Source organism: Coturnix japonica, chromosome 4 (assembly GCF_001577835.2).
Source record: "Coturnix japonica isolate 7356 chromosome 4, Coturnix japonica 2.1, whole genome shotgun sequence".
Taxonomy (NCBI): domain Eukaryota; kingdom Metazoa; phylum Chordata; class Aves; order Galliformes; family Phasianidae; genus Coturnix; species Coturnix japonica.
The window spans coordinates 43075320-43091657 of NC_029519.1; the positions used below are offsets into that span (position 1 = coordinate 43075320).

Below are 16338 nucleotides of genomic sequence, written 5' to 3' on the forward strand. Positions count from 1 at the left end.
CAATTTAAAGTAGATCAGTCCCTCTTCAAAAACTTCCCCAAAGAGCAAATCTTGTGGTGCCAGTGGCACACCATGGCATCAGTCTTCAGGGTGAAGTTTTTGTTTCTTAGGCTCAGCCTTGCATGCATCCAGGCACAGCTGAGTGAGCCTGTGATCTTGTGAGCTCAGGGACCTGCAGGGTATTTATCTGCTGTGTTTGTCCTTGCCTGGGTTGGGGGCAGGCTGCTCTGTGGTGTGTCACTATTCCTCCTACCATCATTCAGCTGTAAGATGAAATTGGAGGAGCAGTCCCTCCTGGATGTCCAGGACCAATCTCAGCGTGGTAATCTTCCATTCATTTCATACAGTCTTGGACGAGGCGTTAAAGGAATGGTATATTTAATAGCACTAGAGACTTGCAATATGACTGACTACTCGTCATGCATTAGTGATATGGAATTGCTTGCTGAGACAGTCTTTCTAAGGTTACCCACACAAAATCTGTCTAGAAAACCTTTCAGAATGACATTTAAATTAAAAATTGGAAAAGAAAAACAAAACAACAAAAAAACCCTCCAAAGCCTTCATAGTTAAAGCAGAGATAATAACTGCCTACTGAGTATTTTTGCTTGTGCTAATCTGTAGTATCTTTGTTTAAAATGCCAGGAATTTATACAACCAGTTCTGTCAGTTATCATGTCATTTTAAAATATTTTATTGGTTCTTTGGCAGAGGAGCATCTATTCATGATTTGACTTCATTAAAACATTTTGGAGACACAAGCAATTAAAGTACTCTAAGTATGTTGCTGATACCCTTCCAAATATGTTTCTTCACTACAAATAACTTCTTATGTTTTTTTTAAAAGAGAGAGAAATGCTGTGTAAACTCAGGAGGATCCTGAGGCTCACCCCACTAAGTTTATCAAAACAAGATTTTCAGAAGTGATTTGATTTGCAATTTGTAAGTACGTAAGCAGAAAAGAGTTAAGTTTCTAAATCAAAGGCACGTGTTGTCTCAATATCAGAGACTCAATAAAACTCAATATTTGAGTTTAAACAGAGGAGAAAATTCACTTTATGAAAGCTTTTCTAGGGTTGCAAGGGACTCGCCATCTCCAGAAGTCCTTTAGCTGGGATCATGGTCTTCTAGGTAAGCTCATGGTCTTCCTAATTCTGTGCTAATGCTGTTGCAAAATGTGGATGCGGTACAGAAGCTCTAGAATAAAGAGCAACAAACTAGGTTTTAGAGGTGACCACAGAGATCCTTTCTGAGCTTACCTCTGTGGGTTTACAGGGTTGGTAAAAAAAGACACCCAGGTATGTTTCCCTACAAGAATATTGCCATGGTGGCTCTCAACATGGTTCCAGAGCATTGGATCTTGTCTTGTCAGCTTATATTTAAAAAACAAACAAAACCAAAGACTTGGATTGGAGGGCCCCTTGCTGTGATCTGCATTTGACAGGTTTACAGCACATGAGGAGCTGAATGGGAGTTTGTTCTCCCAGTTCATTTCCTTGTGCTGTTCTGCGTTAGGCTGTGGTGAAGCTGTTGCAACATAAATCCCGAGCCAGTTCAACAACAGCAAAATACTTGATTCCCTATGGCAACGTAAAAATAAAGGCCATAAAATATTTTAATAGGCTGTTAATAAGCGCTCCTGCAATCTGGTGCTTGCCTATGTCACTTTAAAGGTTAGAAATACATTATGAAGTATAGAAAATAGAGAGCCAAATAACTCCACTTAAATTAATGAACTTGATAAGGGATCAGGTGTCACCTGGGATACCTTTAATTACTGCACCAACAGAAAAGCCATTCAAAGGGCAGTGCCTGAACCAGATGCTGTGTGGCTGAAAGATTTGTAGGCACTGAGCAAAGTTGTAAAAATAAACTTCCCTAACCTTCAGAAACAATCTCTGTATTATTGTGCCAGCATGGGAGAATCTGACATTCCTTCAGTGGAGCACTGGGTGCCCAAGAGTTACACAGCCAGAAATTCAAAGAGTAAATAGCTGGTTTACTTTTTACCCACATTATATTTTTCAACTTAACCCAGCACCTTGAAGAAGGACAAATCCATTGAGTAGCTGCAGCCAGTATGTGGGTCCTTTACCATGCTGAGAACATCCTCCCTGTGTGGCAGATTGGTACTGAGCCAGTTCAGTAGGCTGCACCCACTGAAAGACTGAGGTTTGTGCCCTAGTCCTGCTGCTGAGGTGTGTGGTTTCTCACGATGGAGTTGCACTTTGTGAGAGGGAGGCTTTCTTTGGCTTGTATTTCCATATCAAACATTTCTGCATGGTGAGGAAAAGATGTGAGCTTGTATACGTGGGTATATGCTCTTCAGCGCTGCATGAGTTTCTGTGCCAGCTGCTGACAACGGGAGGGCAGAATAGCTGCAATTTAATGACAGGTACTGTCAACAGGATCTTTTGAAAAAGATGAGTTTGATTTCTCTCTTCAGTACATTTAAACAGAAATGTTAAGAGCTTGCCCTGGGTGAGGATCTTTACTGCCTTTTAAAGATCACTTCAGTATGAAGCAGTGCAGAGAAGGATGCCAGAATTTTGAGTGCATGGGTGATGTGTGTATCATTTGACCCTGCCTCCCCAATTGCTGGGTGAGAGATTTTTCATCCCTGACTTTTCCAATGGCCATTTTTAGGCTGGGAGCTTCTTCCTTCAGCCCACACAGTGTGGGCCATCACTCTCTCATCTCTTCATTGATTGTCAGCAGGGATGGGTGAGCTGAGATGTGTGTCAGGAAGGATCATTTTGTCTTTGGTAGCTTTGCCAGCATCACTTGTGGCCCATCTGAGAGTGTAACTGGGATATTGCTGGATCTGTGCACAAGGTTATTCATGAGCACAAACTGATCAACTGTCAACAAATGGACCCAGCAAGGCTTATTTTTGGAGGATTAATTGCTGCAGTTCTTCGGAAGCTACTGGTAAAGCATGCTGCTGAAGGAACATTATTCTTCTAAGCCAGGGACCATGCCAGCTTCTGGATGGCAAGCACTATGCCACTTGCATCTCTAGCCTAGAAGGTGGAGACTGTTGGCGTATCAGTATGATATTGATGCACTCTTGCTAGCAGATGGCTCCTTAGGAAGACATGACACCAGCTGGAATGCTTTAGAGCAGCTGTGAGGCTGTTTTACTGGAGACTGCTGCTGTGTAGAAGGATTTCTGGAGTTGAGCAGCTCTGAGCCTCTGATTCATGCTTTTCTGTCGTGCTGGGTGAATGTTAGATGTGTGAAATGTCTCACACTGTCGGAGACAGGAGTATGCTGCGTCTTTTTTTATATTCACATTCCTGTAGGAAGTCTTATGTGACAAAGGAGAATACATCTATATGTGAGTTAGTCCAGCACGGTTCTGAAGTTTTCCATCCATCAAACCCTTCCCGGGTGGTCAGGCATGTAGACTGGCTGCTTGCTGGACAGAGTCACCACACATCAGGCTTTTTTCTGACCTGTGCCAGATGCTGCAGCATGACAAATCACCCAGGTGTTTCCTAGTGCATAACCCTCATTCTCTGTGCAAAATGCAAGATTTCAGATGAACCCCGTCCCAAAACGCCTTTGTGCTGTGTGACAGTACACAGCGCTTAGGTGACAGCCTCTAAGCCTCTATTCTGCAGCTATTTAAACATTCCTCATTAGAGACCACAGGGCATTAGTAAAGGAATAAGAAAGAGGGGGCCGTACTGATGGTAATCCAGCCATGGTCTTCACCAGATCTACTGAAATCTGCTGTCCTCTCATTGCTGTGTGGTGCACCTTGCTGTGCTGAGATTTGTTGATGTTTCCCACAGCCGCACCAGCCTTCCTGACATTCTTCTGCACTGCAGTTATGTGGCAGGGAGATTTGATTTTATTTGCTTTGGAAGAGTGACATGGAGGCTTTAGCTGCTAAGCTACAGACCCACTAAAAAGAAGGCAGGCAGTGGAGGGCTTTGTCAGTTGGAGGGCTTTTTCACTCCTCTTTTGTCCCATGTAGGTGCATTATCGCTTTAGCTTGGCTTATGCCAAGACCACCTGGGTGCTCTTTGGAAAGCACAGCTCGTGGGGACCCTTTCAAAAAGAAGTGTGTCAGGCTGTAGTCCCAGGTTTGTTGGAAAGGCTCATCCAGAGCAATTGAAACCTGCCCAAAAGTCATCCAAGAAATTCAGTTTTCTTTCTTGCAGACAGGGATAGGCAGGCTCTTAGCTGGGAGCTCCTTTTGTTTCTAAAGAGGCAGTATTAATTAGGGGCGCCTTGTAATGGTTTAATCCTGGCATTAATCGCTGTGGTTTTGTTGCGGCTTTCTTCATTCTTGTATAAACATGCTCCCTTCCCTTCTTCTTCAACAAAGGGATATGTACTCCAGCAAAAATGTAAAATTCCCTTTGAAACATTTTTATTCCAAACACGCAGGAAGGAACGTTTTTTGGTACTGTGGCTGGATTCACAGGAACACATGCTGAAATCCCATTAACGTGGATGATGCAGAAATGTCCCACACTTCAGAAATCAATTCCACTCCCTAGTCCCCAGATGACCAAAATGAGCCCCCCTGGGCTCACTGGCTGCCATGGGAGCTTCATGTGGGCTGAGGCTTGAGGCACACAGCGCTGATTTAATGGATAAATAAAAAAAGTATACGTTCTCCTCAGTTTTTGAATTGAAGAAAGCTGATTTGTCTCAGTTGACTTCAGTAATTATTTTTCTCACTTGGATTTATTCCACAGTGAATAACCACATTTCTCATCTGATAATTTTTCTTCAAAGAAACAAGACCAGTAGTCCTGGGCGCTGTCGTAGACTCCATCACTGAAACCCAAGCTCTAGAGGAGGTGCTGGGAGAGGGGAAATACCATTTGTCTGTGTCCTTAAGCACCAGGAAGCAGGTTAACCATCCTGACTGAGGATGCTCATTCAGGCAGCAAGACATCAATGTGTCTTGCAGGCATTGCAATGTTTCTAGAACAGGCATTTGGCTCCCCAAAGGACATCCTTTTGCATCAAATTCGGGCCTCATTTTCAAAGCACAGAGCTCTATGGAGAGTTGATGGCAATGAAGAACTTCACTCTCATCGCCACTTGGAGTTTACAGCAAGCCTTGCAATGATAAACCTTTCTTTTTGTATTTCTTGGAGCCTCAGCTCCCAAATTAAACAAGACTCACACCACACTCCTCTTGCTTTTTCTTTTTTCATAGGAATCTCTTGGTGACAGGCTTACAGAAACAAACCTGAGAATGTGCAATCTAAAAGCAAAAAGCAGGAGCCAAATGAAAAAAAACTCAACATTCATTATTGCTGCATAAAACTTCACAGAGCCAAATCTGGGCTTTTTCAGGGAGTCTGGCCTAAGGAGGGGAGAGGAAGGGAAGTTGTGTACTGTAGACAGAGTTTGTCATGCTGGGAAGTAGGGTCAGGTGTAATACAGCATCAGGCACAAAGATGGGAAGCCCCTGTTTCAAGATGTGCCTCCTTTTCAGCTTCACAAACATTTCCATATCCTGCTCTCCCCATATGTTGTATGGGTGTAAGTGATTATCTGCTCATTTTTCTTGCTTCTCAACATATGTATTTTATTTAAGGAGACATGACTAATTCCATCCCCCAGATTAGCTTGTTTCTTACCTCCTGTGGGCTTTCTTAAGTCATAAAAAACTCCTCATGAGGAGTTAGGTATGAAATTTACAATAAAGGTTAAATAGAACTTCCAAAAATTGTCTGCAGAACTGTTTAAATGAAATCCTTGATTTAACACAGCAGTATTGTGCTGGCAGGAACAGAGGGTTACCAATCTCGTTTTATTTACTCAGCTGATTGAAATGCAGTAAAAGTAAACATCCTGGGTTTGCTGCAGTGAGGAACGAGTTAGGTTTTGAAAATGTGAGATGCCTTCTCCTGCAGCAGGAAGTGCTCACTTCACTGATACAGGCAGTGCAGAGGGAGAGCAAGGATCATTTCATATTTTTGTACTGAGATTTGGTCAGCTCATCTGCTGGTTTCTGGATCTTTGATTTTCAGACACTACAGCTTGGAAATAGTTTGTGATGCTGAAGGGTCTGGAATCTAATCGCATTAGATTCACATGGGGGACTGGGCTTGCAGAGCAGAAGCACTTTAATCCCTCATTACTTCTGGCTTTGCAGCTGCCTAGGAGCTCACAGAGGATGCAGCATGGTGTAGGGGGTCCAGCTCTTAAAAGCCTGCCCAGCACAGTGACTGGGTATGACAGCGGATGCAGAAGGCCCAATCCCATACTGTCAGCACCCTTGATTGTTTAGCCTGAAGAAGATGAGACTCAGGGGAGACCTCATTGCACTTCACAACTTCCTGAAGGGAGGTTGAGATGAAAAGGGGCTTGGCCTCTTCTGCCAGGCAACAAACAGGACCCGAGGAAATGGCCACAAGTTGTATCAGATGAGGTTTAGACTGGACATAAGAAGGAACTCTGTCACTGCAAGACTTTACTGTTTTATGTTGTTTTTTTCTTTTTTTGTAAGTATGGCCATATGAACTGGATACTGCTGAAAATGAGGCATAGCTTTTTCTCTCGCTTGGAAAACCTCCCACCATACAAAGTCTAGGAGCTCAGGCTATGATCTCTGTGTCCCATATGGCTTTGAGAGCTGTGAGAGCTGCAGTCCATTAGTACGATGCCTTCATCAGCCCAGTGGTTGGCTTCACAACTTCCTGGACCTTGTCCAGAAAGTGCCATGCTTCATAGTCCCCTTGGTTAGCTCAGTGCTGCTTCTATGTAACCTTCATCTGCATCTCTGCATGTGCAAACTTTGAGCAGGCAGCCTAAAGCAAACCCAGCAAAACCACTTGGAGTTGCTGCACATTGCACAGAATGAAGTACTTACAAGCTTCCTGCCAAGAGAAGACATAGCACATTTGTATTTTGTCAGGGTGTGGGGTTTGTGAGCACCCCAGAGACAGAAACCCTGCTTATGCTGTAAAAACATCAGAGCTTGCATTTCTATCTGCGTGCCTTTCTTACCCACTGATGCTGATTGCAGCATCAGATTCTGTTTGTTGCTCTCCAGTGCTCCTTGAGTTTTTTGCAGTGCTGTTTGGTTAATGTCTGACTGTTTTGGCTTTAGGTTTTGCCTCTTTATCTATTGCTTTTGTGATGGCTGTGTTAATGTCGGATGGTGATTGTAAAGCACTAATCTTTCTACTGACAGGTGTCGTCCTTTAAGAGTTTGAGAAAAAAAAAATCCATCACTGGTTATTGATTTGAGAGAGTGTTCTGGAAGATATTAAATACCTCAGGTCTTTCTGTGAACCCATAAATCATGATTATTGTTTTAAAAGGCCATACATTTTAAGTATTTTGTCAGCAAGCCCTGCCAGTGCTGATTGTGAAACGCAAACGTGTCTAAAGGCTTTGCAGAATCTGTATAGTGTGGAAACAATCAGATACGTGGTTGCACATTAGCGTGTTTTGAATAATCATGGCATACCTTTGGAAAGTTAGAAGGAAGGAAATAAACAGGGTAAGCAATTCAGAGGGTAGTTAATTACTTAGGGAAAATTAGACGAGCTCAACAGAATTGCTCTTCCCAATTGCAATAATTAAGAGCAAATCTCAGAAAGTGGGCCATGACTTCCCTGGGAAAGTTGAGGGGGATAAGAATGATATCTCTGCCTTTGATGAGCAAAGACATAGGCCACCCCGCCTGGTGGGCTGGGGCACCATGCAGGGCTGAGGGAGGGTGTGAAGTTAGGGTTACCTTCTACAAAGGATGCTGAAGGGCATACAGCCCCTTGCATGTGGCCAAGCCAGTCTGCCTTCAAAACAAGACCCCACAAATGAGCACCAGTGGCTGGGGAGGAAAGGAGGCCTGCCATCAAGGTGAAGCAGCTATAAGACAAGAGCTGTGTCTTATTGTTTGAATGTTGTGCTGAACATCAGTGGCTGGAGGAGGGTGATTAGAAAAAGATTTGGCTTTGTGCCACTGATGTGGTAAGTTTGTCACAAAATGTGAAGACAAATCCTTTAAGCACTCTTCTACTGCTTGCTATTGATCTTTCTCCACATGAAGATGCTCCTTCACTAATTAGCAGTGAACCCGTTTGCTTTATGAGGAGAGTTCTGGACTTTCCAGCTACTTCCAGTAGATTTTCAGGAGCTCAATAAATCAATTTTTTTCTAATCCTTGAAACTTAAAAGAAATAAAAATAAAAATATAAAAAAAAATAAAGGAAAAGAAACCAAACATCCCTCATATTGGTAGACAGAGGGGAGACAATAGTATGCTTTATTTTGTGTCATGCTGGTACTCGCCTTCAGGAAACATCTGTCTCTGTACTTTAATTTTGCCATTCCTAAATGAATTCTGTGGGCATTTCTGAATGCGTTAGGTGGTGCACATCGTCCATCTATTTTTATTTGAGTTGCATCACTCACAACAGCTAATAAAGGTTTTGTTTGCCATGCCTTCACTTTGGCATTTTTCGCTTGCTAGCCAAATCATGTATTTTGTGGCCTGAGCTCTGAGTCCACATGCTTACTCCATTCAGGCCTTTTGCTGATAACAGAGATATGGGAAAATACTTCAACTTCTCTAAAGAATGATAGATAAGAGTTAGTTAAACCATAAAGGATTGAGTAAAATGATAATGTGTGAAAGTGCAAAATTGAATAGTTACATAGGTCTTTAAATGCGTTGTTTTACTCTAAATCGGGCTCAAATACTATTCTTTGTTAGATCTAAAAAAGCTGCTTTGAAAATAAGAACATGTTGTCCTTATTAACACATGTTCTTTTTAAATGAGAGTTGGATAGCTGCTTTCTGATAACAGTCATTGTTGATTTGGAAGCATTTTAAGATTATTGTGTATAAAGGTAAATTCTTGCCCTACTGTTTCTGCTGCGAAGAAAGAAAAAAAATGAAGGCCTTGATAAAGCAGGATGATGCTATTTTTCATAAATGGAAGTGGCTTGCACTGTAATATATAATTCACAGGTTTTCTGTGCCCCTGTACATACTCTGGCAATTCGGTCACCTCGTGTCAAAAAGGCACATGTTGGGTTTTTAAAGATAGGCAGTGTGAAACAGATTTCCAAGCTTCTGTCTTTTTAGTCTGTTGAAAGCAGCTTAGGATGCATTAGTTTTAAAATTCCTTAAGCATCTAAACAAGGATATAAGTAGATAATCTAAGCAATAAGTAAATAAATAGAAAATAGAGGATAATACAAACAATCCTTTCTCATAATTAAAGCAGAAAGTACTTTGGGAAATTGAAAGACATCTAACTTAAATAAGATTTTAAAAGAATCTCACATGATGTGGAATTAACCCTAAGAATTCTTTTGGCCAAGGTAAAGTCAGGGCTCTTTTAAGATTAGAAAATGGATTTGATATTTATATGGTTTGGTAGACCATCCACTATACATCATCTAGATTGCGAAGAAACACAGGAGGGTAAAGTAAGATTTTCTGGGTTATAGAAATAATACAGTCACCAAAGATCGGCTTTTTAATTTCAGACATTTGAAAGTGAAGTCTTCGCCTAAGCGATCCTTTGGATTTCCTCCATAATTATTAGAGAAATGTGTTTCTTCAGGAAGTGACAAAGACTCATGTGCCTTAAATACCCATTCTTATATGAGAAAAATTGCTTTTTGTGGGTGCCAGTTTCCAGGAATCAGAGGTGCTTAGTTAAAATTAAATGGGCTGAATCCTTTGGTTACTTCCAGGAATAAGGAAGAATTTATCCAGATCAGTTCTAGAGAACCCATTTTAGCTCCAGCCTCTCCGGCTGCATTAGCCTAGGTTTTCCAAGAATTTATGTTTCAGCTATTATTTGCATGCACTGTTTGTAAATATAATCTCAGTTTTTCAGTTAGCAGCTACATTTTCCCCTGAGCTAAGACTGTTCCAAGGCTTTTTTCTTGTCTAAGAGATGGTTTTTATGTACTGCAGATAATGACACAGTATTAATGCAGCACTGATAGATTTCACAGACTTTACCTGGAAAAAAACACTCTGGAGTAATTTTTGTGAGACTGGAATTGTTGCTAACACAAGAGTTAAGCTTCTTACAACACTTCAGTTGGTAAAATGAAAAGGAAAAATGTGTATTTCATGAGAGATGTAAGAGACTAAGTCCTACAGGCCATTCATGTAGGGATTTGAAGTGCTTGGGAGCTGCGAATATCTCACTTCTTCATGCAACCACTTGCTTTGGGCAGTTTCCTAGGCACAACCACATCCAAATGGGTTGGAAATGAGGTGCAAACTGTTTGGGTGTTTTTGATGGCTCTTCCCAGAACCACTTTGAAGTGTTATCCTCAAGCTAAAAAGCAACCCAAGTTTACCGATTTCACATTTCTGCTCTGTACAAAGATAAAACAGGGCCTTCAGTTGCCTTGAAGAAAAGCTATTGCAGTTCACTGAAGAGATTTTGTGAGGCTCTGGACAGCAAAAATAGGGCAAAAATATATATATAATTTTCTCTTCTTAAAAGCTCTCACTGGCAACATTTCAGCAGTAAAATCTTTACCATATAAACCAGAGAGATTTGAACAGCATTGTATAACAAGCTGGGATGGGATGGAGACCCCATTGTTGCAACTAATGGGGAGCTGCCACCCCATGCTGCTAGCTGTGTCTCTGCAGGACCATAATCTTGGTGGCCACATTAAAAAAATGGCATGTATTGCCATGGGGTAGCCTGGATGTCCTTTCAGAGCCCGATGATGTGACACGAGATGTAAGATGATCAGCTTTCAGAGTGACAGCTGATAACAGGGGGGAAACCCTGAGGGGACAGCAGCCCAGGAAGTTGAAGGGACTGGCTAGCTGCCAGAGCAGAGCTGGGCATCAAGTTCAGGCCCAGGATGCTACAGCTCAAGCTGGTATAGAGCTGTTTTCCTGTCAGTGACACTGGGGCAGCCACCTTGTCCCTATTGTGTGGCCTCTTGCAGCAGATGGGCACTGTTGAGGCCAGACATGGGTTTAGGTGGCAGCTTCAGCAAAACTGTCTGCTCACATGCTAATGCATAAAGCTCTGAAAGCTGCTTATGAACTCCTTACAATCTATGTAATGATTTTTTTCAGTCTACAAGTCTACTGCCCATCTACTTGTAACTCACTGCTCAGCATGGGCTTAGGGCAAGTGTTAAAAGAGTGACTGGATCAGCCCATAAAGTGATGTTTCCCTTCCTGTTCCAAAGGCCATGGGGTGACCATGCCGTGGGTTGAGGCTGGGACTGGCAGATCTCAAAGCCATTCTCTCAAAAAGAAGATAATGCTACAGCATTATCTGACTAGTATGTTGGGAGTTATGCTTATGAAAAAGAGCAATAAGGAGGCTCCAGTAACACACTGCAGTGTGTCAGGTGGAGAGCACTGGAGGTGCAGTGAGATTTTATCTTCAGAATGTGTGCAGGCTTTCTGTGTAGCTATTCTGGAATTTCAAAGGTAGTCTTCTCCAGGGAGAGCCAGGCTTTTTAACAGAGATTTCAACATCAATTGACAGTTGCATGACCAGTGTCAGAGCCAATTCAAGGAGGGGTGGCTGTAGCTCGCAGCTGGTCGTGCTCACTTCCACGTGCAAAGCCATCCTTGCTCACAGGGCAGCGAGCCAGACTGGCTCACATGTGCCAAGCATACCTGATGATACCTGATGCTCTCTGCTTTTGTTTTGGTGGCTGCTGATGGGAGAAAGGGGGGTGGGGGGAATATAAGCAGCAAGCTGTATTCTCTATATGTCATTATATTTCTAATGTTGGTGTTCTTGTCTTTATGTCTATGCATTCTTTAGCTATGAGGATAACAGACCCTTCATCAAGTAAGAATGACCTGAATGGCTGATAAATTTCATTTATCAGTGTGGTCCCATGAACCAGCTGTCAGATCAATATTGAAAAATCATTAAAGCTTCTGTCATTCACATTTGAGGCAGAAGAGCAAACTGTGCAGAAAAATGGCCAGGCATACAGTTAACATGCAGAGTAAATGTGCTGCATATGTATTGCCAACCGATTGCTACTATATTGGCTGTATATTCTTTGATTGGATGTAACTTGAATTCAAGAGAACGTTCTGAAGTAATGGTGTTTAATACAGACTTGTTATACCAATAGCAATCTTCCAATCCACTGTGCTCCAGCACTGAGAGTACTCTGTGGTAATGTAAATACAGAAGAAAATGTTCAGAAAAGTGTGTGAATGGTAACCCACATGATTCCCACTCTGGTTGATGGGTGCAGTGCAAACTAATCTGTATTCAGCCTGTAATCTCCTTCCACAGTGGAGTACCCAATTGTCTCTAATTTTCAATTATACCAAAACATTATATGTTTGCTTCTTTATTGTTACAAAATTGCACTATGGAAAAGAGAAATTGTGGAAAACCAACAGCAAGTCTGTACAAAGGAAAACAAAAACCGCAAACAAGCCACACCAAAAAAAAAACCCACCAAAACCCTGCAAAGCAAGCCAAAAATGCTCAGAAATTACATGCCTTAGGGCATCCGTGCTTTCTCTCCTGCAACCAAAAAGCAAAGCACAGTAACACATGATAAAAGCTGACCAACTTTGCAGTAGACTTTCAGTTTGTTCTTCTGGTGAAGAGTCCTTTGTGTTCATTCCTGCAGCATCATTCCCATATTCTCTTTCATTTCTTGATTCTTTTTTCTGTGGGCACGGGATGGAGCCATTCAAAGTAATCTCCATACCCTCTTTATCTCCAGGTCTGTTTTCTGAAGCACAATCCTGTATCTCGTACAGTTTGCACTGTTGAGGGTCTTCTAACCCAAAGATTCCTTTCCATCACTGAAGGTAGCATATTTGCACTCTCATTGCTCAATAATTGTTTCATACATTGGCAGCCAAAGGCTCTTTAACCAGGTTCAAGAGTTGGCTGCAGTGCAAGGCAGAATAGTTTCCTGATATCCTGTGGATCATTCCTAAAAGTCTTTGTAAATGGAGGAACCTTTTAATCGTGGCGAGACAGAGAAGGGAGAGGAAAAAAAACTCAGCGTTTTCCACTTCATTTGTTTTTGGTGGGTTTCTTTTCATGCTTTTTATTTTATTTTATTTTATTTGTTTTATTTTATTTTACTTTTTTTATTTTATTAAGAACATCAAAATATTTGTGTTTTTAAAATTGGCATACTATTCAGATTCTAATGTGCTCTCACTGATGGTGGAATCTCAGGGAGAAAAAATATACCAAGAGGCAAATGCTGTAAACGTTATCTAGCGCCTACCTTTCCGAAGGATTTTGAGAATGCATTTTCAATTTGCATCGTACTAAATATTTATTAGCAGGATTGGCTGGAAATGCTTCAAAGGAGCTGTTCTGGTCTGATAGATACATAATAGTGATTTTTAAAGAACTGCCTTAGTAAGCAGTTACCTTGGGGAGCTCTTCTGGCCATGTGCTCAGAAAATAAATATTTTATAAATTCCAGTGTAAGAAATACTGCTGTATTTTCATTCTAATACCCAAAGAAAAACAACAGTAAACATTAATAGAACAGCAGTGTGCTTCTGTTTGCAACAAGCCCTGCTAAAAGCAAGAGGATTCAGAGCTGCAGCTGCCATGGAGTCTCAACAGGGGAAACTGTGAGCCTGCCTGCACCGAGCTTCTTTTTCCTCTGAGCTACTACTGCTTCATCTTTTTCTCCCCTACCCGGTGCCCTGCCTAGGCGAGAGCAACCCAGATACTCCCAGACCCCATTCATGTTTCTATGAGGCTGCAGCATCCCAGTGAACCAAAACATAGGCAGATTGTGCCTTTTGGTAGCAGCTGGGGGTGCGTCAGGCAGTTAAAGAAGCAGAGGTATTGGCTGGCTGTAGGCTTGTCTGCTTTGGAGAACCAAAGGGTTAATGGTGAGGAAGGGGTGCAGAACTGGGCATCTCTGTTGGTTATCATTACATTCATTTTTATGTTGTAGTACCTGCTTGTTCCTAGGGAAGAGGAAAAAATCAAGATCATGAGGGAATGTTCAAAGGGATACTCACAGTGCTGCTTGCTGTGCAGCTGTGTCTTCCAGCTGGTAGCTGGTTCTCTCCCCTACATGGCAGCCATCCCCATAAAGCCAAGATAACTAAGCACTTGAATACTTAAGTTGGTGGATAGGAGGAGGAGCCAGCCCCCACTCTGCTCCCATGATGCTTTCCACACTACCTGCTGTTCTGGTATTGGAAGATCAGCCTCTGAGAAGTCAATTTTGCACATGATTAACTGTTATTTAGCAGGGAAACGTGGAATGTGTCTCCTGCCCTCCCAGCCTGTCTAAAATCCAACTGAAAAATGATATGCAACAGCAATCCTGCGGCCTCTGGCTGTCCTTGGCCTCTCCAAGGGGTAGAGAGGTACCATTTCCCAGAGTGGAAAGACAGTTGGATGCTGTCTGTCCTTGAAGAAGCTTGCTGGGACAGAGTTTGCTGTTGGAGCAGACATGGTGTGTGAGCACATATGCATGTGTCTGTATTTTCCTTCGCCATGGAGCAGCGTGAAGCAATGTCAGAGAGCATTCTTGCAAGGAGCTGATCTGGCAAGTACCTGTTTGTTGTAGTTTGGCTGGTTTACCAGCTAAAGGGCAGCAGTAAATGTGTCTTGGTGGTAGTTGTAAAGAAGCTAATTCAGCTAGTGCTCATGCCCCAGGCAAACCAGTGGCCATTAAAAAAGCGACATTCAGAGTTGTTTTGGTTGGTTTATTTTCTTTTTTTCCTGCCATTTACAGAAACAGCATCTACATTGTGTCATATACATAAACACTGCTTTTACATTAAACAAATGGGAAAGAAAAAAAGCTAGAAACATTGCAGTTACAAAGATGCTTTGGTTATGATAAATTTCCATTCTCATAACATTTCCATTTCCGTATATTTACTCAAGCTTGAAGACTTGTAAACTGCATCCAATTGAAGACAAAAATCCTTACAGCTCATTTTGATGTGCTATTTTCTTTTCGCAAAAGCCATGGCCAAAGCTCTCCCTGTCTGCAGACATGTGCCACGTTTTATAGATGAAAGACCAATCCCTTCTTTCTTTCTTTCTTTCTTTTTTTTTTTTTTTCTGTTTCTTCTAACAGGTCCTGGGTGATAGGTGCGATAGCCCTGCTCTGCCTATTAGGACTGACCTGGGCATTTGGACTCATGTATATTAATGAAAGCACAGTCATCATGGCGTATCTCTTCACCATATTCAATTCTCTGCAGGGAATGTTTATATTCATTTTCCATTGTGTCCTCCAGAAAAAGGTAAGACAGACAGTTCCCAGCGGCACAAGCGGTGGTATCAGTGTGTTTTGTTGCCTAACAACCACAGCATAGTGTTGTGCATGTGCTCTGAATTCATATCGAGCAGATTTGTCTCCGTGTGCCTAATAGGGGTGGTATTTAGAGTGGAAACTGGCAGGTGCAGGGGAACGAGGCGATAACGAAGATATGTGGCAATGGCATTTCAGCAGCCAGGGCGCTAGCGGTTAGCACATTGGAGGCAGCGCACAAGGCAACTTGTGCTTTGCAGGGCATTGTGATAGCAAACCTGCAAAAGGACTCTGCCTGCTGTTGGCCAGATTCTCACTTTCCTTACACCAGTGTGAGACAGAAGTGATGCCACAAGCATCCAGGGGTCCTCATGTGTCACAGCAAAATGGGGCTGTACATCTTCATTTGCTGTCCTTGCAGGAAACAACCCCTTACTGTAACAGTACATATTGGGGAAAGTATGTAACAGAGGCTGCTTCTCCCACTTTTTTAAGAGCAGAAGGACCCATGCTCTGCAACAGTTCACTGGCTTTTGCATTGCTTGGTCCTAATGTGGGTTTTTGAAAATCTTCCATGCACAGTAAGTGCTTCTTGGTGGAACTTGAAATATGCCCCAATTAACATTGCGAGGTAACAGTGGAATAACTTAGGTAAACCCCAGTTGGAAAACGAGAGATAAAAATCTCCTCATGCATATGTAGATCAAATTTACAAACTTTGACAGTCAGTAATAAATATTTTTAAGAACCATTTTATTCTCCACTGGAACTCAGTAGTGCGGATCTCTCCCAGTCTGCGCAAACCTGCTGATAATTGTTGATGTACATCTTGGTTTCATGGGCCAGACTCCATAACCAAGATAAGCATATAGAAGAGTTTACATGTGGATACATCTGAGTCTCAATCTGTCAATGTAACTAAGCTGCCTCAGTCCCTAGTGTGGCATCCCAGCATGGCACTGTAGTTTCCTTGGCTGCCAGGGTGCTCACTAGGCATTCAGATCCCTTGTGCCATTCTGCTTCAAGCCAGTCTATGCTCTTAAACCACCACTGATGTCAGTTTGCTCCTGATTTATGGCTGCAAAGAGGAGAGGAGTGTGCAGCCAGTACCTGGCTGCA

The 16338-nt window shown here is 42.3% G+C and overlaps 1 protein-coding gene across 17 annotated transcripts in view; it reads left to right on the forward strand.

The window, feature by feature from the left end:
- Positions 1 to 16338, forward strand: part of ADGRL3 (adhesion G protein-coupled receptor L3) — a 478165-nt gene that overhangs the window by 428312 nt on the left and 33515 nt on the right. For 12 of the 17 annotated variants that reach the window (XM_015861714.1, XM_032444013.1, XM_032444015.1 and 9 more), the window contains 2 exons: positions 11760 to 11786; positions 15043 to 15211. In XM_015861714.1, the coding sequence (XP_015717200.1) occupies positions 11760 to 11786; positions 15043 to 15211 (196 nt within the window). The remainder of the gene's footprint in view (positions 1 to 11759; positions 11787 to 15042; positions 15212 to 16338) is intronic. The other 5 variants (XM_032444006.1, XM_032444009.1, XM_032444011.1 and 2 more) reach the window with 1 other exon arrangement.